The sequence below is a fragment of the Elephas maximus genome, chromosome 19 (assembly GCF_024166365.1).
Source record: "Elephas maximus indicus isolate mEleMax1 chromosome 19, mEleMax1 primary haplotype, whole genome shotgun sequence".
NCBI classification, from domain to species: domain Eukaryota; kingdom Metazoa; phylum Chordata; class Mammalia; order Proboscidea; family Elephantidae; genus Elephas; species Elephas maximus.
Window position 1 is genome coordinate 71138699 of NC_064837.1, and position 18780 is coordinate 71157478.

General features: G+C 56.2%; 1 protein-coding gene across 1 annotated transcript in view; it reads right to left on the reverse strand.

Annotated features, from left to right (window-relative positions):
• Positions 1 to 18780, reverse strand: part of SLC38A10 (solute carrier family 38 member 10) — a 43277-nt gene that overhangs the window by 5014 nt on the left and 19483 nt on the right. Inside the window, exons 9-15 of the mRNA XM_049859358.1 lie at positions 17648 to 17759; positions 16274 to 16380; positions 8162 to 8315; positions 5124 to 5291; positions 4244 to 4708; positions 3270 to 3389; positions 149 to 304 (exon numbers count right to left, since the gene is read on the reverse strand). Of these exons, the coding sequence (XP_049715315.1) occupies positions 149 to 304; positions 3270 to 3389; positions 4244 to 4708; positions 5124 to 5291; positions 8162 to 8315; positions 16274 to 16380; positions 17648 to 17759 (1282 nt within the window). The remainder of the gene's footprint in view (positions 1 to 148; positions 305 to 3269; positions 3390 to 4243; positions 4709 to 5123; positions 5292 to 8161; positions 8316 to 16273; positions 16381 to 17647; positions 17760 to 18780) is intronic.

Here is an 18780-nt window from a genome sequence, read left to right on the forward strand (position 1 = left end):
GTTAGTGCAGATGAGCGTGGCGCCCGACGGGAGCTGAGGGGACCCAGCTGGGGCACACAGGAACCCAGCCCCCGCCCCGCCCACACCCCCAGCCCCAGCCATTGGCTTGTCCCCCCACCCCAGCTCCAGCCCTGAAGCCGGCGCCCACCCAGCCGTGGCCGCTCCTGGTGGATCTCCTTGTGCTGCTCCTCAATGACAGCCAGTAGCTTCTCCTGCTGGTCCAGGAGCCGTTTCTGCTGCACCTGCTGCTCCTTGATCACCTGCAGCAGCACCGCATGGTCCAGCAGCTCCACCTTGCCGGCGTCTGGGGGGAGGGGGACCTGCAGTCAGGGGCGGGGCTAGGACCCCCGGGGCTCCTCCCGGACATGCCCCGCCCCGTGCCTGTCCCTGTCCCTGCAAGGCTCAGGGAAGGCCGGCGCCCCAGACACAAGGAGGTCCGGGCAGGGCACCCCTCCAACTGTGCTGTGTGCTGCCCACCACGGCTAGGAAGCACCTGCGGGCTTCCAACCGCTCCAACCTGCCCACGAAAAAGTGCCCAGAGCCAAGTGGGAGGAACTGCCTAAATGGCAACCCAGTCCCTGGCTGGCTTGCCTATTTTTGAGCACTCGGTTGTCCTGTGACCAGTATGTAAGGAAAACGAACAAAATTGTTTTAAAAGAGTACTAACATTCAATGTGAAAAAAGTGTCCCCAAAGTGAGGATGCTAAAAGCCAAGAAGAACCGTGTCTGCCTTAAGGAGCAAACGGTGAGCCCAGCCAGTGACACAAGCAGCCTCCCACACGGAGGTGTGCTGGCGTCGTTCTGGCAGGAAAGCCAGGGAGAGCAGACTGTCGGCCCTCCCCAGAACTCCCACCCACCTCGGCCTCCCCAGCGGCCAGCTCTGGGTGCAGGGGAGCTCAGTCTTGACTGTCAGCCCTCCCATACAGCTGTGAAGACAGCACAAAGCACAGGTTTTAAATCGCCAAGCTTTGGGAGACAGCAGGTTAGGGCCGTCAGGTATCAAGGTTCAAATCAGAAGAACTACTGTCTTGCCACTGGGGGAGGGTGCTCCTGCTGGGGCGTCACTGTGCCAGGCCCCTATGGCACATGGCCCGCCCTCCCCATGGTGACAGATGGCCATCACCAGAGCAGGGGCTGGCATGCTCATAGTGGCTGTCACTAGGCCTCAGTGGACCCTGGCCTGGAGCCACCCCAGGGTGGTCGGTGAGTAGCTGACGAGGGACGCCTTGTGGCCGGAGGACAGGGCACGTGGCTGAGCCTACCCTGGCCCAGCCCCTGGCAGAAGCCCCAGTGTGGGAGGCACTCGGCACCATCCTCCAAGGGTCTCAGCCACCACTTCAGTGCTCTTGACCCAGTGCTGGCAGCCACGACCAGGGAACAAGGTGCAAGGACAAGGTCCCCATGCTGCTGCCCATCCCTGTCCCACCCCCAGGATGGGGTTCCAGAACATGAGGCCCAATGGCAGGGCAGCCCTGGACCTGGCGGGGGGGAGGAAGAGGCCACATCCAACTAGAAGTGACATACGGGGCAGGAGGCAGACACAGAGGGGCCCTTGCACACACACTGCCGCACAGGCCAGCACCCTGCATTGCAGAGAATGGATGCCTGAAGCCACCAGGGCCCAGGCTCCACCCACTGCCTCAATGACAGCCACACCCTGCACAGCCCTGCTAGGAAGGGACTGTGGTCAAAAGAGGGAAGGCACATTGGGGCTGGGGGCTGAGTGCGCGGCTCCAGGGTGGCCCCGGCCCATGGGCACGTGCAGGACTCCAGCAGTGACAGGGTACCTTGGCCTCTGCTGTGCCCAGGCATTTGCACCCACCACCAACCCGCCTTTTACCCTGACGCCACCCTCCATCCATACCTGCCACTATCTTTTTAATCTCGGCTGTGCAGTCCCGTTGAAAGGCACAGAGAAGAAAGACAGATTAGGAAACAGGAAAAGGCTCTTTCTCAGACAGAAAAAAGTCAAAGAATCAAACAGGTTTGATAACAAATTACAGGAATTGGAACTGATACAGCCAGAATAAAATCAGAAACACAATGCGTGCATATGACTTTTAAAGCAACTACCAGCTCAAGAAACACCCGTGCCCCTCTGCTCTGCCTCCAGCTGTTAGGCATTTGGAGGAGACTGAAGCCCTGGGCCTGTGTGTTGGAGGCTGTGTGCTCACATCTGGTTTCTGCCAAGGCGGACTGGCTGTCCTGAGGCACGTTCCATGGCAAAGAGAAAGCCTGGGTCTTATAGACCTGGGGGGTGGGCAGTGCCAACTCCTATGCAGGTGCCCCAAAGGCAGGTGCAGAGGCCTGGCCACCGTGAACCTGCTGCCAACAGGCGTGGGCAGAGAGAACGGGGCAGCGGAGAGCCTGCCACCCAGACCCCATCCCAGAGGGGACCTGCTGCGATGTCAAAGCACACACAAAACGCCCCCACCCAGTCAAGACCAAGTAGAGCTGAGGGTCCCTGAAGGAAGAACATTCCAGAATACTAGACCCCATGAAAGCACTGCTGCAGGGGCACTCGGCCGCACACCTCAGGGCTAGGCAGGGCCTGACCTGCGTGGGGAGACAGCTTGCTGTGGGTCACCAAAAAAAAGAGAGCTGGGGAATCAGGGTCCCAGTCCCAGGAGGGCTGTCCCCTGGAGATGGGGTCTCGTCTGTCTGGGCACGGGAACACAGGACCACAGGGCTTGTGGAAGCCCACAGCCAGAGGTGACCAGGGGCAGACAGGAGGGCTGGAGAGGCAGGACGACCTGTCTTCATCGAGGGAAACGCGTTCATTCGGGGACAGGTGACCACACAGTGCTCTCCTTATGGGCCGGGGGCACAGGTGGAGGGTGAGGAGGTGAGTGCCACCATGGGGGTGGCAAGATCAGAGCTGGGTCACCAGATGAGGCGTGTCCCTAAAATAAGCCTCGCCCCCGACACCTGCTGCTTTAAATACCAGGAACATCAGGAATGCTAACCCATTTGCTTTTGGACAAAGCAAAGACGGTAATCACCAGCCCTGCGAAAGCGCAGTAAGCTTTTTTAAAAGGAAGCATGGGAGGCAGAGAATGTTCTGAGGGAGGTGTGGGACAGCAAGGCGCTGGTGGGAGAGAAGGGGCACCTGAGAGCACCTTCTCCGGAGAAAGACCCCACAGAGCAACAGCAGCCGGTGGGGGCCACTGACACCCTCTCCAGGTGTGACCTAGGGGTGACTGGCTCAGACCCTCCCGAGGGGTGACGGGGGGGCGGGCCCAGGGGCGCGAGGAGCCGGCCAGCCTCACCCTCCAGCTTGCTGCCGGCGTTGTCCTGAAGCAGGCCCTCGGCGTGCCTCTGCTCCCGAGGCTCGGCTGGCAGCCCTGCCAGGCGCTCAGGTCTCTCTGCTGGGAGGGCCACCTTCCCACCTGCAGACACAAGACCAGGACATGGATGATTCAGGACTAGTCAGAAGAAGGGTCTCAAAGGACAGGGGGCACAGGGGCAGGGGAGGCGGCAGGTGTTCCAGAAGTCTCCTCACACCCTCCCTCTCCGTCAGTGCGGTTTTCGTTCAACCTGAAGATTATCGGAGAAACAATCAAACAGTTAACCATTGCACAGACTGGTGGCGGCGCACTAGCGCTAAGTGCCTCTGCCACTCAGAAAGCAGACGCCATCCTAACCAGCTTCCGATGGCACTCAGCGGTGTCACTGCCATGCTCCCCGCCATCCCCGTGCACCCTGGCACCGGGAACAGCCCAGTACCTGACACTTAGTGGCTGAGCAAACAACCACCTGACAGATACACAGCAGCTGTCAAGGCTCCAGACTCCTGACCCCAACAGCTGTTGCCGCCACATTCCACACAGGCTGGCGAAGGAGAGCAAAGCCAGAACTGAGCCAGGAGCATCTACTCTGTCCCTTGGCCTCTCCCCTGTCCCCCTGGCCTCTCCCCTGTCCCCCCACCTCTCACCTGTCCCCCGGCCTCTCCTCTGCCCCCCAGCCTCTCCCCATCCTCCCAGCCTCTCTCCTGTCCCCCTGGCCTCTCCCCTGTCCTCCAGCCTCACCCCTGCCCCCCAGCCTCTCCTCTGTCCTCTAGCCTCTCCCCTGTGCCCCGGCCTTTCCCCTGTCCCCTCGGCCTCTCCTCTGTCCCCCAGCCTCTCCTCTGTCCTCCCGGCCCCTCCTCTGTCCTCCCGGCCCCTCCTCTGTCCTCCCGGCCCCTCCTCTGTCCTCCCGGCCTCTCCCCAGCCCTCCCCAAGGAAGCCCCTCAGCTGACACCCACCAGGGCCACTCTGCCCTGCAGCGGGCTTCCCCAGCTCTTCTGCAGCGGGGCCCGGCGGCACGACGCGCTCTGCATTCTCCCTTCCTCTTGCGGCCAGGACCTCCTGCTCCTCCACGAGCCCTGCCTGGGGCCCTGGGTGGCCCTCCCTGTCGCTTAGCCCCAGGTCCTCATGGGCAGGCTGAATAGCTGGCTGGCTGTTGGTCTCTGGAGCCTTCTGGAGCTCCTCAGGAGGGCCAGCCACTTCCTGCAGGGCCTCTCCCCGCTCAGGTGCCCGCCTCTCCCTCTCTAAGTCCAGCAGGGGATGTGCGCCCGGCTCCATGCCTCCCAGGGCTTCCGCGCCTGCGTGTTTGGACACGCGTTCGCGCTCCTCTGGTCCTTCCAGGTCTTGGCCTTCGTCGACCACCACCTTGTCATGTGGGACAGGGGGCTCGTGACGGTGGGCCTCCCCCAGGGGCACAGCAATCCCTGAAAGAACAGAAGCACTTTTAATAACCACAACCTTCACATGTAAAGCTCAGCGACGTTATTAGATTCATCACGTTGTTCGACTGTCGCCGTGAACTGTTGCTGAATTTTCCATCGCCCTTAACGGAAGCTTCACGTCCCCTCAGTGTTGTGTCTTCCCCTGAGAAGACAACGAGCAGCCCTGGGGATCTGGCTTGGGGGGAGGCCTCCTCCTGCATATCTGTATCCAGTTGAGGACACTCATTATTTCTAGAACATTACAAGAACAGCAGCAGCAAGCAAGCAGAACAGGAACCTGAGGGAATGGGGAAGAAGGTAGAAAGGACTAAGACCCAAGACTGAGCTGAGGGGAGAAAGAGGCACACCTGAGAACCCCGTCAGGGCGTCGATGCCTGCTCCCTGAGCCCCCACCCACCTTGGCCAGGGCGGTCAAGCTGTGCCTCCTCCAGCTTCTCCTTGGTGTCTCCTCGCGGGGGCATCTCCACGGGGCCCTTGATCTGGGCCTGCTCTGCCTCGTCCTTTATGCCAGGCAGTTTCAGTTCGTTGCGGGAGTCCTTGGCCACCTCCGCGACCAGGTCCTGGGCTGGAAGCACACACAGTGGGTTGAATGGCCAGTTCTCCTGGTTTCAACCACATCTCGCCAGCCAGGTGGCAGAGCCACAGCAGTTATATTTTTCCTGCTCGATCATTAGCCGCTAAGTAGCTCAGAAAACTGTCATTTTTCAAGTGTTTTCATAATAAAAATATGTCAAAACACAATTTACACCTAACCCAGCACAGGAAGTGTTCAGCCCTGTGTCATTCCAAGCCATTCCACCAGGTGGCAGCAGGAACCCACTGTTCTGAGCCTGTACTGGAGCAAGAGGTTCTCATGAGATGGGACAAACTGTCATGTGGGACCCCGTCCATGATCATACCTTCAGTGCAGAGCGACCAGCCTGCCAAAACCTCCCCCTGCTACAAGGCCGTGTGCATGTGTGCGCGTGTGTCTGTGCGTGTGTGTGTGTGTGTGCACGCATATGCGTGTGTGAAAGAGAACGGAGCATGCTAAAGAAGATGCCAGTTGGGATGCTAAACTGCCAACTTCTTACTGCGGGTGGTGAAAACTGACATCAAAGGGAGACAAGAAAAAAACAGCAAAGCTGGCCACCCTGGGCCCTTCCCTCCCACGAGGGCCATGTGTCCCACGCCGGTGTCCCAAACAGAACGGGCTGGGGGCTGGCGGGCACGTGGTGCCCACGGGCCTCGGAAATGTGGTAACGGCCACAGAACCGGGTCACTGTGAAGGTTGCTGGGGAGCCACCTCCACTGTGAAAGAAAACCACTTTCTACACACGAAGTAAACAGCAGAAGCTAAAGTGCTACCAGGAGAAAAACAGACTCTACAAGGCAGAGCACCTCTGGGCTCCACTCCAGAGACAATGGCGCTAGGATGGGGGTGTAGGGTGTTGGAGGAGGGGGACTGCAGGCCGGGGGCAGAGCTAGCATCCAGAGCAAGTCCATGCCTGACAGGGGCCTGTGGAATGTTCTGGAGTGAGGACTCAGCCAGCCCTGCTAGAAACAGAGTGGGTGGCTTCCAACTCCAGAAGGAAGACCAGCTGAGCCTCGGCCTGCCTGTCGCCCTGACCTGCTGGCCAAGTCTCTGGTCACAGAGAAAACACATGTAAGCAGCTATGACCTGGGGAGCTCCATGCACTGTGCCAGCAGTGGAGGGCGGGTGCCTGGCTGGCAAATGGCCCGCTGACACAGAGCAGGCTTTGGACTCTGGCCGCTCACACCTTAACCACAGCTGAGCCCAGTGACCGACTTGAATGACCCTGGAGCTGCCCACCCCAGTAGGTGACAGTGTCCATCTCCTTCACATGATCAACCCCTGGGCAATAACGGGAGCAGCCATAGGTCAGGAGGGGCCTGTTCGGTAGGTTGCAAAACTATGGAAGGGGGGCCAGGGAGGGGAAGAAAAAACACAAGAAGACAAGAAAAGGAAATCGTCACTCCATAAGGCGTCCCCGTTGCCTCTGAGCAGTCATTTTCTCAGCAGGAAACAAAATTAAATTCGTCACCAGGGTGTGGATTAGCGGTCTGTTATGCTGCTCAGGCATCTGCGAGGTGAGGAGGGCCAAGCGGAGGTGTGGTCACCACACAGTGCTGAGGCACCGTCTGGGACACCGTGGCTGTTACCGCTGGGTGAGCACGGGCTTCTTGGCTCACAGCAGCATCAGCGGCCCCGGAGTCCAGCCCCCGAATGCCCCTCATCTACTAAGCAACCCCCTTTCCCTCGTGAGCAGTGAGCCTGCAACACCTCCTGGGCTTGGTAAAACCAACAAAAACCTCACAATTAAAAAAAAAAAAAAAACACAATTAGTATCTGAAAAATGCCTTATGCCGCGGTGGCACAGCAGAGGGCGCCACATGTTACAGAGGCTCCAGGCGCTCTTTACCCTGTCAGGGACTTTTCTAGAAGACCTGGCCCACATGCAGACTCAGGAAAGCAGGGATCCCTTCAGCAGGAAGCCCGTGGTGCACAGCCCAGGTGGACCTGGTGCTCAGACCTGTGGTCACCACAGCCACGTACCCACTTGCTCTGCTGCTCCACACTCTGCCCCACGCCACTGAAGCCCCCGTCCACTGTCCCAGCTGGGCAGCCTACAGGAAACCTTCCCCCAGACCCCCATCCTGACCTATGCTGGGGTCTGCAGCCTCAGAGAGCCTCCCCCCGACCCAGCATCAACCACCCCACAGACAAGTGCAGCCACAGCTGCTCGGAAACTCGCCCACGCATCCCGCAGGACGCAGCTGCCTGGGGCAAGGGGTCCTACCACCGGCACTTTGAGGATGGCCTGCAGCAGGGGGTATACTGGCCATAACCCTACCAGGGGCACGAGACACAAGCAACACCTCACAACCCTACCAGCGGCGTGAGACACGAGCAATGCCTCACAACCCTACCAGCATCATGGGAAACGACCAACACCTCATGGAGGGCAGTAAACAGGCAGAGCATAATCACTCCCTCTGTCAAGGCAGAAATGGGCTTGACACTTACATCCTCAAAACCAAACCAAACCCGCACATGTTTACGTACCTGCTGGCACCCTGAACAGTGGGCGCCAGAACAGAAACTGTGCAGGTAGAGGCAGGAGGGGTGATAGTCCCATCTCAGCCCTGCTGCTCAGAGCACCATACACTCACGGCTGCAGGTGGACCCGAGGCTTGTCCCCACCCAGAACGCAGCCTCAGCCCCTTCCTCTGCTGTCCCCACCCAGAAGGCAGCCTCAGCCCCTTCCCCTGCTGTCCCCACCCAAAAGGCAGCCTGACAGAGAACTTCTGGCAGGCACTCAAACCGCATGTGGAAAGCGCCCCTACACCCCATGTGCCTCATGCCCCAGGGACAAGCTGTTGAACACATGGCTGCGGATCACGGGGGCAGGGGTGAGGGCCCAGTGCACGTACCTGACAGCCGGGCCGCCTCTGCCTTCTTGATGCTCTCAGCTTCCCCAAGCCGGCCGCCAGCCTCCTCTGCCAAGTCCACAGGAGCCTCTTCACGCACAGACAGGGTGGTGTATGTGCTGATGACCAGGACGCCCAGGCCGACCCAGAGCACCACCTGGGCCAGAAAACAACCAGGAGCGGGGGTCAGGGAGCCATAAGCCAGGGCTGGACTCCGAGGGTGAGGGGTGGGGTGGGGAGGGGGGCTGGACTCCCAGGGTGGGGGGCAGAGTGGGGAGGGGGGCTGGACTCCCAGGGTGGGGGGGTGGGGTGGGGGGGCTGGACTCCCAGGGTAGGGGGCAGGAATGGGAGCAGACAGCGGCCTCTGCTTTTCCCTTCTGTGAAGGAGAAGGGGCGCAGGCTGCAGCCTGGGGGACCGGGGAACAGCAGCAGGGTCCAGCCCAGCAGGGCCAGCAGCACCATCCCACAGGGCTGCATGCACCAGCGGTCACCACCAAGCCTGCTGGCACCACAGAAACATTGGGGGAAGAGCAGGGGGAGGGGCAGGGTCTCCAGGAGACTCGGGTCAAAGGAGTCTAAAGACAGAAGGTGCATGTAAAGACTAGAGAGGCCCGGCTGCAGTCATGTCTCCTGTGATGTCCGGGGGCCATCCCCGCTGCTGCTGAGGCTAGGACACCAGGGAGAGAGGAGCAACAATCTCGGGGCATCGGCAGACGGGGGGACCTACCCACGGTGGCCCCTTAGAGGAGGCAGCCCCATTGGACTGGCACTTTCCAGGCCAGGGCGAGTGACCGGCCCCCCAGCATCATCCAGATCAAATGCCATGGGCTGGCCATCTTCAGGCCAGCGAGGCGAGAACCTGTATCCCCCTGCCAGGGACCTAGACTTGAGGCCCCTCACTAATCCCACCAGCTCCAGTCCCCCCTGAGGGATCTCGTCGGGGCCACACATGCTGCCCTCAGGCATTTAATGCAGCAGAACCCACATGACACAACTCCACCTCGGCCACAGCTCTTGCTATTTTAAAGCCTGCACACACGGAACAGCCTCCTCCCGGGTGGCGTGTGTGGCCACCACAGCAGTGGGCACGACTGTCCCTGCCCTGCTCACCCAGGCCACGCGGCCCCCAGAAGCAGCAGCGTGGAGCTCTGCAGAAGGGGAACAGGTGAGCCATGTCCCCAGAGTCGGGGCCTCCCACCCCACCCTGACCTCCATGAGGCCTGAAGCCAGCACTCAGTGCCCTGTCTCAGGGTCATGCTGAGTCTCAGAACGCCGGAGCGGGAATGGTGGCATGCTGGGCCATCACACCCAGAAGACCAGCTCCCACAGGAAGAAGGTGCCCACACTCCTGAAGCTGGGCGTCGATCAGCTCAGAAAAAGCCCCCAGGAAAACCTCGCCTGGCCTCTTCCCCTCTCTGCCATCCCAGGAGCACTGAGCTGGTTTCCACTTGCGGAAGCCACGTGCTGATACCACCCCACAGCCCCAGGAGCTCCTGGCTTCAGGGAGCCCGCCCATCCCTGGCCTTCTGGCAACAACCCTCACCCCAGAGTCCAAGAACATGCAACACACTCAGGAAGAAGGATGCGAGGCACACCATCTGAGGGGCTGAAAGGAAGAGGCTCAGACACAGGGTCTGGCCCAGAAAACAGATCCTGACTCCCCCACAGCCCCGTCCACCCAGACACCTGCACCTCAGGGCGAACCCTCCACCATGCTCCCCACAGGCAGCTAGTGTGGCAAAACACAGCTGACAGCAGGCAGCAGGAGACACCCCATATGAAAGCAGGAAAGAAGCCACCAAGCACCGGGCACTGAAGGGGCCCTCTCGATACCCCCACCTCCACCACTTAGCTGGAAGCACCCCCCTTTGCCGAGACCCGCTTGGCTTTCCAGCCCATGCTGGTGGGCGGCCCCTAGGCTCCGCAGCGCGCGCTCACCGGCTGACCGTTGCCCAGCCGAGCCTCTGAGAGTCAATCACACGTTGCACCTCCACACCCTCTCCCTCCCCTTTGAAGAACCACCACAGACCCACCAGGACCCCAGGCAGGGAGACCAGAGCAACCCAGGCAGCAGGGGCCCTGAAATGATGCCGCACAGGGACGCAGGGACAATGTCTCCTGGCCTAGGCCTGGGGCAGTGCAGGAGCCAGGTCCACAGGGAGGCTGGTTAGCACCTACCAGAAGCACATGCTGTGAGGTGTGAGCTGGCTCCTCACTTTGGCACCAGCTAAACAGCAGCATCAATGCCCAGGTGGACCAGTCACCTGCAAACAGCTGCCCAAGTGTCTGCGGCAGCTGTGAGAACTATATCGCTGACCTGACACACACCCGCACGTTCCAAAGGCTTCTGGGGCAGTAGTGGCTCAGTGATAGAATTCTTGCCTTCTGTGAGGGAGACCTGGGTTCGATTCCCGGCCAATGCACCTCATGACCAGCCACCACCTGTCTGTCTGTGGAGGCTTGTGTGTTGCTAGGATGCTGAACAGGTTTCGGCAGAGCTTCCAGACTAAGACAGACTAGGAAGGACAGCCTGGTGATCTACTACCTAAAATCGGCCAGTGAAAACTCTATGGAACACAATGGTCCAATCTGAAACTGATCATGAGTCGGAATTGTTTGAACAGCAACTAACGACAACAAACAAAATGCAGCAGTGCGCTGGGAGAACGGCTCACACAGCCGACACATCTGTCCCCGACCTGCGTGGGGACTAGTGACACTAAGTCACGGAAAGAAACTCCGCCGTCCCCTCCACCACAGTGAGAAAGCACGTGATGAGATGCAACACGCCCGCTTGGTTTTTAAACACGTGGTGGATGGGGCACAGATGTACTTTCGTGAGACCGTGTGTGTTTACGTCTGTGTACACACAGAGGTGTGTGAACACACATGCTCATCTCTACATACCGAGCCAAAAGCCCCATGAGACTGAGTGGCTAAGCACAAGCAGCAGCCCCCACGGTGTCAGGACGTGCTGGCACCCTCACCACCGGCTCCATGCAGGAGACGCAAGACGCACTGCAGACGGGAGATACAGAAAGGAGGCGGTGACATCAGCATCGGTCCCAAGTGGGCAAACCCAGGAGAAATGTTAAGTTTGGTAAGGTGAATGGGTAAAAATTAATACATAAAAATCTATACCCTCGTTCCTCAAAAAGTCAAACACGGACTCACCATAAACCAGCACCCGGTGGCTGTGGAGTCAATTCTGACTCGTGGTGCTTGCTCCACGTGTGTCAGAGTAGAACTGTGGCGACAGGGTTTTCAAATGGCTGGTTTTTCAGAGGTAGATGGCCAGGCCTTTCTTCCAAGGGGCCTCTGGGTGAACTCGAACCACCAGCTTTTTGTTGGTAATTGAGTGCTTAGCCAGGAGCACCACCCAGGGACTTCAGACTGACCGGTGGTTTTTCTAACTGGCTGTTGCTTGTACATAGGTTTTCCCACATTAATCTTACCACAGTCAGACATACATAGCATAAAATTCATCGTAACCATTTTCAAGTGTGCGACACGCTGGCACTAAGCACACTCACAATGCTGTGTAGTCTTCACCACTACCTATTTCCAAAACTTCAACACCCTAAACAGAAGCCCCGTTCCCTTAGCAGTCAGTCCGCCCCTCAAACCAAAAAGACCAAACCCGCTGCCGCCAAGTCTTGTCCCTCTGCATTTGAGGCTATAAGTTTCTTCTTTAATTTTGATAAAATATATAACAAAGCGCTTGCCACTTTAATCACTTTTAAGCATTCGTTCAGTGACATTAATTATGTTCGCCATGTTGTACGGCCATTACCACTGTCGTTTTTCAACTGTCTCTCATCCCCTTGAACGGACACCCGGTTCCCTTAGTAACTCTTCATTTCCTTCTGCCCTGCAAGCACTAATAAACCCTGGTCTCTGTGCATTTGCTTATTCTAGCATTCCATGTAAGTAAGCTCATACAACACGTGGCCTTTCATGTCTCATCTCTTCACTCAGCATGTTGTTGAGGTTCTTCCACGTTGCAGCAGGTGTCAGGACTTCATTTCTTTTCACGGCTGAATACTATTCCATTGCATGATACACCATACTTGGATTATCCATCCATCTGTTGATGGCTACTGTGAAAAGGGCTGCTATGAACATGGGTGTACACGTTATCTGTTTGAGTTCTTGCCTTCAAGTTTTTTGGGTATATACCTAGGAGTGGGATTGCTGGGTCACATGGTAGACTTACCATATGGGAAAAAAAAAGAATATTTAAAACACCTTATTTACCCAAGAGGTGACCAACCAAAATCAAACCAAACCCAGTGCCACTGAGTCGATTCCGACTCATAGCAACCCTACAGGACAGAGGAGAACTGCCCCATAGTTTCCAAGGAGCGCCTGGCGGATTCGAACTGCCGGCCCTTTGGTTAGCAGCCATAGCACTTAACCACTATGCTACCAGGGTTTCCAAAGGGTGACTAGAAAGAAACAAAGAAAAAAGGACAGTGAGACAAGTGAAAATCAAAGAGTAGGATAGATGCGCTAATCCCAAACAAATCGATGATTACATTAACTGTGAATAGTGTTAAATGCTCCTATTAACAGACTGCATAAAAACAAAACAAAACCCAACTATATACTACTTACAAGAGGTACGCCTTAAATGTAAGAACACAAGAAGAACAAAAGAAAAAGGATGAAAAAAGCTGAACTGTCAAAATACTAACCCAAAAGAAAGCTGGAATAGCTAGCTATACGATGTCAGACGAGGCAGACTTTAAGGTAAGAAGCATTTCCGGCGATCACAAGGGTCACTTTGTAAGATAAAATGTCAATTCAAGAGGAAAATATAACAATCTTAAATCTATATGCTACTAATAACAGCATCAAAATAAAAAGCAAAAACTGATACAACTAAAAGAAGAAAGAAACAAATCCACAGTTCCAGCAGGAGTTATCATGCCTTTCTCATTACTGCTAAACAAGCAGATATACAGGAAAATCACTAAGAACATACACAATCTGAAAAATCAGTTAGCAAACTCGACCTGTCAACATAGACAGGAAATTGCAGGCAACAACTGCAGACTACCTGGCCCTTGAACACTCATCAGAACAAACCACATGCTGAGCCACAGAGCAAAGGACTGAAATTCTTCAGTGTGTCTGTTCTCCAATCACAGCGGAATTAAGCTTGAAATCAAGAGAAGAGATCACAAGGAAATCCCCAAACGTTTGGAAACACACTCCTAAAGAACCCACGGGTCAAAGGTGAAATCGCAGTGGGAATTAGGAAACACTGTGAAGTGAATGGTACTGTCAATTCCTCAACCTATAGTTTGATGCGATCCCAATCAAAATTCCAACAGGCTATTTGGGAGGAAGCTGACACATCAATTCTAAAATTTAGTTGGAAATGCAAAGGACCAACGAGAAGAAAGGCCATCTTGAAGGAGAATAAGGCTGGAGGACTTCTACTACCTGTATCAAGACTTACTATAAAGCAATTAAAAGAGAGCAGTCCTGGTAAAAGGAAGACAAAAGAGACCACTGGGACTGCGCTGCCCCCAACATGCACACACGTACACAGCTGGATGCTTTACAGCAGTGGAAATCCTGGTGGCGTAGTGGTTAAGAGCTACGGCTGCTAACCAAAAGGTCAGCAGTTCAAATCCACCAGGTGCTCCTCTGAAACTCTATGGGGGCAGTTCTACTCTGTTCTATAGGGTCACTGAGTCGGAATCGGTTTGACAGCAATGGGTTTTTATGACCTTGAGGTAGGCAGAAATTTCTTAAGTAGGACATAGCAAAAGGACAGAGAAACTGGACTACGCTAGAATTAAGAACGTCTGCTCATCTCATGCCACCAAGAAAGTGAGGAGGCAGCACAGAGAGGGACACCATCTACAGTACACATCTCTGAGAAAGGATTCATACCTAGACTCTATTAACTCCCACAAAACAACCAGAAAAAGATAACCCAATAGGAAGACGGGCAAGGACTTGAAAAGATTCACAAAAGGACACACCCACATAGCCAATAAGCATATGAAAAGGTGCTGAGCACCATTAGTCATCTGGAAACTGCAAATTAAAAGCAAAAAGAGGCACCAGGTACTGGTCACACCCACCACAAGTGCCGAAACTGACAAGGAGAGGCCAAAGCAAGTTGGGGGCTCAGAGACCACTGAGGGACCACTGTGGAAAAACGCTCAGGAAAATCTACTAAAATGGAATATCCACAACCCCAGGACTCAACACCACCACCCCCTCCCAGCCCACTATACAGCCAACAAAACTGCACCCCCGGTGCGCCAAAGGAAACGTGCCGGGCAGCAACGTCTGTGACCCCCAAACTGGACGTCCTCTGGTCTGCCACCAAAGAATGGACTGAGGTAAGTTCACAAAACGGAATACCCTGCAGCGCTGAGGACAAACGAGCCACCATCACTTGCACTGTGTGGCTGCACGCGGATGTGGTGCTGGGAAAAGAAGCCACACACAAATGGATACATACTGTAGTATTCCACATATGTAAACATGAAGGACAGGCAAAATTATTCTAAAATATCAGACGGCAGAAGAGTGGTAACTTCTGGGGGATGGAATGACGTGGGAGCACTTGGAGAGGCTTCAGGGTGCTGGTGAGCGTCTTCTGTCTTGCCCTGGCTGGTGGTCTCAGGGGTGGGTTCACTTTGGGAAAATGTACCAAGCTGTACACACGTGAGAATCATGTGCTTTACTGGTATGTGTCCTATACTTTTAATTACGAAAACATACCAATGAGGAAAAAAGCCCAATAACCCCATGCAAAAGGGACCAAAAACACGGGCAGGCCACAGAAAAAGAAATGCAAATAGCTTTTGAACACATGGAAAAATGCTGTGCTTTACCCAAGGAAGCCAAGACTTCACCCTCAGACCGACGACTTCAGACTGAAGACTTCGCCCTTGGACCGAGGAAGTTGGGAAGCCCCAGAGCAAGAAGAGGGCCCTCATGCTTTGCGGGTGGATGCCGTGATGGAACTTGGCAAATGCCATAAAAGTTACAAAGGCCCTCACGCTCCTTGACATAGGCATTCCAGCTCTAGAACCTTCTACTGAGCTATTTTTCAGTCTACAGAAATGCTCACGTGTCTGTAAGAGCCAGAGACAGGAACGTGACTTGCCCGGGGACTCAGAGAATGGCATGTCCTCCAGTGAGTACCACGACACAGCTGAGTGCAAGGTGGCTGCTCTGTGCGCAGATGTGGTACCACCTCCAAGGGCTTTGAGCAGGAGGGGCAGGGAGCTGTGCTACCATTTAATTAGATACAAAAGAGGGCAGGTGTGTGTGCACACACACCACTGTGCACAGGCGGTGGCACACTCATGCGCACTCACACGCACAAAGGCTGCCACACACGTGTGCGCACCCTGGCACACACACATGCACGCACACAACTGCACACTCACATGTACACCCTGGCACACTCACATATACATACAACCAGCACACCTGCACACACTGCCACACATGTGCATACCCTGGGACACTCACATGCATGCACACACCTGCACACTCACATGCACACACATGCTGACACGTGCACACACCGGCACACTCACATGCACACATACCGCCACACATGTGCACACCCTGGCACTCACATACACGTACACACCAGCACACACACATGCACACGCTGCCACACTCGTTTGCACACCTCAGCACACTCGCACGCACACATACACACCAGTCTGGCTGTGGGGACACACCAGCAATGACAGCAGTGGTGGTCTCAGGAGGGGGCTGGGAAGCGGGGAGGGGCGGTGGGATTAGCGTTAGTTTGTAGCGTGTACATGGGTAACCCAGGTGTATAAATACACTTGGGGAAAAGCTTCTAAGTACTCGGCACTCAAATGTGTGGGTGCAACACTGCCTGCCAGCTTTCTCTGGGAAACGCCCAACGAAGGCAAGCATGTTAACTGCTCTGTGCGGCCCTACAGTGCGAAGACTTAACCGTTTAACTTGCTTCAATCCAGTATTTCCCGGACCCATTGCACCAAAGGAGGCTTATCCTGCCTCCTCTGCCAACCCAGCAAATCCCTGCTGGCCCAGGCTGCCGCAGGCCCCGCACACCCCCCTGGACTGGCCTGCACTCACCTGGGCTGAGAAGGCGTTCTTGTGGACCTTCCTGTAGATGAGGGCGGGGCACACGAAGCAGATAAGGCTCCCCATCATGGCTCCCGTGAGCCCGAGCACCGTCTCCACTGGGGAAGAGGCGGAGGGGGCAGGCATGAGCGGGCGACCCACGCGGGGCTACAGCATCCCGCTCACCTCCGTGCCCAGAGAGACACGTCCTATCCTGACCACCACTGCTCGGGGGGCAAGGTGGCATCAGAACCTGCACCACGTGATGGACTTAGTGGCCTCCCTGGGAGCCCAGAGCTACCACTTCCATGAGTTCCCTCCTCATCAGGGAATGGGGATCACAGCCTCTCCCATGGGAAACCAACAACTAAACCCCAACTCATGGCAATACCATGTGTTACAGACTGGAACTGCTCCATAGGGTTTTCTTGACTGTAATCTTTACAGAAGCAGATTGCCAGGCTTTTCTTCTGTGGGACCACTGGGTGGACTTTAATTGCCAATTTTTATGTTAGTGGTTGAGCACAAACTGTTTGCACCACCCAGGGACCTATTTAGAGAGGCCGAAATTACAGCGCCCTAGTGGCGCAGTGGTTAAGAGCTCAGGCTGCTAAAGTGGCAGTTGGAATCCACCAACTGCTCCTTGGAAACCCTGCAGGGCAGTTCCACTCTGTCCTGTAGGGTCGTGATAAGTCGGACTTACACAACAGTGAACAACAACTAACTAGGGAGAGGGATACTTCTCTCCACACGGCATCCAGCACTGAGCAGGCTGAGCAGACGACACTCAACCCTGTAGGGAGACTGTCTGGTGTCAGTGAGGGGGGGCCCTGATGTGCTGTAACAAGGTGGACCCGGGCTCTTCTACCCAGATCACATGCTGGCTCCAACTGAATGGGGCACAGACTGCCCACCCTCCCTGCTCTCTGGTGAACAATCTAGCAGGCACGGAAAAGTCAGGGCCTGGAGTATAGTGGCCGAGCATCCCACGGCCACAAGCCAGGAAGAGGCCTCGTGAGCTTTGTGTAGGGAGGCAGGTCCCCTGCTCCCTTCTTGGGATCTGCCACAGAGCTGGTGCCGCCTGCCAGGCTTGGGACTCTAACGGCACAAGTCACTCAGGGCCTTCAGCTCCCCCTCAGTCACATTCCACGCGGGGAGGCATCAAGGCAGGGCACGAGCTGTTTTATAATCACTGACTCCACAATCAGGCCTGTGTCCCTGCACCAGGCGTCCCTGCCCTGGCCAAGTGTAAGACTGGGGTGTCTGTTTGAATGCCAGGACATAAGGGGGCAGGGGAGGCACCACTGGGCCCCTGCATGTAAAAGTGAGAACAGGAAGCAGGGAGAAGCCAGTTGGAGCCCCACCACAGGAGCAACCCCACCTTACCATTGGGAATCAGGATTCCACCGACCATGGTTCCAAACACCACCGACAGGGTGAGCACTTTGAAGCGGAGAGGGGGCATGTACCCTCCAGCAGCAAAGGTGCCATCCTTCTGCTGTGTGACAGAAAAGACAAACAGGTGTTAGGAGGACTGACGCCCTCAGACTTTCCCATGCAGCAGTGCCTTCAAGGGTTGGCCGAGCACACCAACAAGTCTCCGGGGAGGCCAGGGGGTTCCACCCCCCAGTGAGCGGCACTCAGAGGGGAGGACATGGCTGAGCCCACAGGACAGCAGAGAAGCACATGCTGCTCCCATACCATGTGTGGCACAGAAATTTACCACTTCATTCTAGAATGTTGCAGCAAGACCCTTTCACTTTCTCTTGTGCTTCTGGAAACCCCCACCCCAACTGAATGGACAGTGACTGAAACAGTGCCCAGTGCCCACATGCATGTGGGACCAAACATGCCCGGCACCAGGGCCGTCTGCAAATGGGCTGGGCAGCCTCCCAGCCTGGCCATGGAAGCAGCTCCGCTGGCCAGCTTCAGGGTGCAGGCAGGTCCCCCACATTCAGCTGGGCTGCTGCTGTCTCCAGCAGAGGAGTGCCCAGCAGTTAATCAGCTTTAAGGTCCAGGAAGAAGGGGGGAGGGTAAGACATGGCAGAGCGAGGCCACAAGTGCTTGGCTGTGTCCCCAGGAAGCAGCCATGGCTTCTACCACACATGTACATGGCCACATGTCCATAGCCACACGCCCACAGCCACACACCCAAGGCCACACGCCCACGGCCACACATGCACGGCCACAGCCACACACCCATGAGCTGCCAGGTGGGCCCGAATCCTGGCTCTGCTGCCACCAACACCAGCTGTGTGCCCTCAGGCAAGCTGCTGAACCCCATGCCTCAGTTCCCCATCTGTGAACATGGATACAGCTGGGCACCTCCTCACCACAGTGTGGGAAGAACTGAGTGAGTTTATACATGTTGGGCACCTGGCACAGCGCCAGGCACACAGAAACCCTGGGTCTGTGAGGCCAAGTCCTCTGTGGCTTCTGTTCAAGTAGCATCTCTGTCACTTGCAACCCAGAGTCCTGATGATCACTTCACACCAGGCTCAGGAGACACTGGCTGCAGG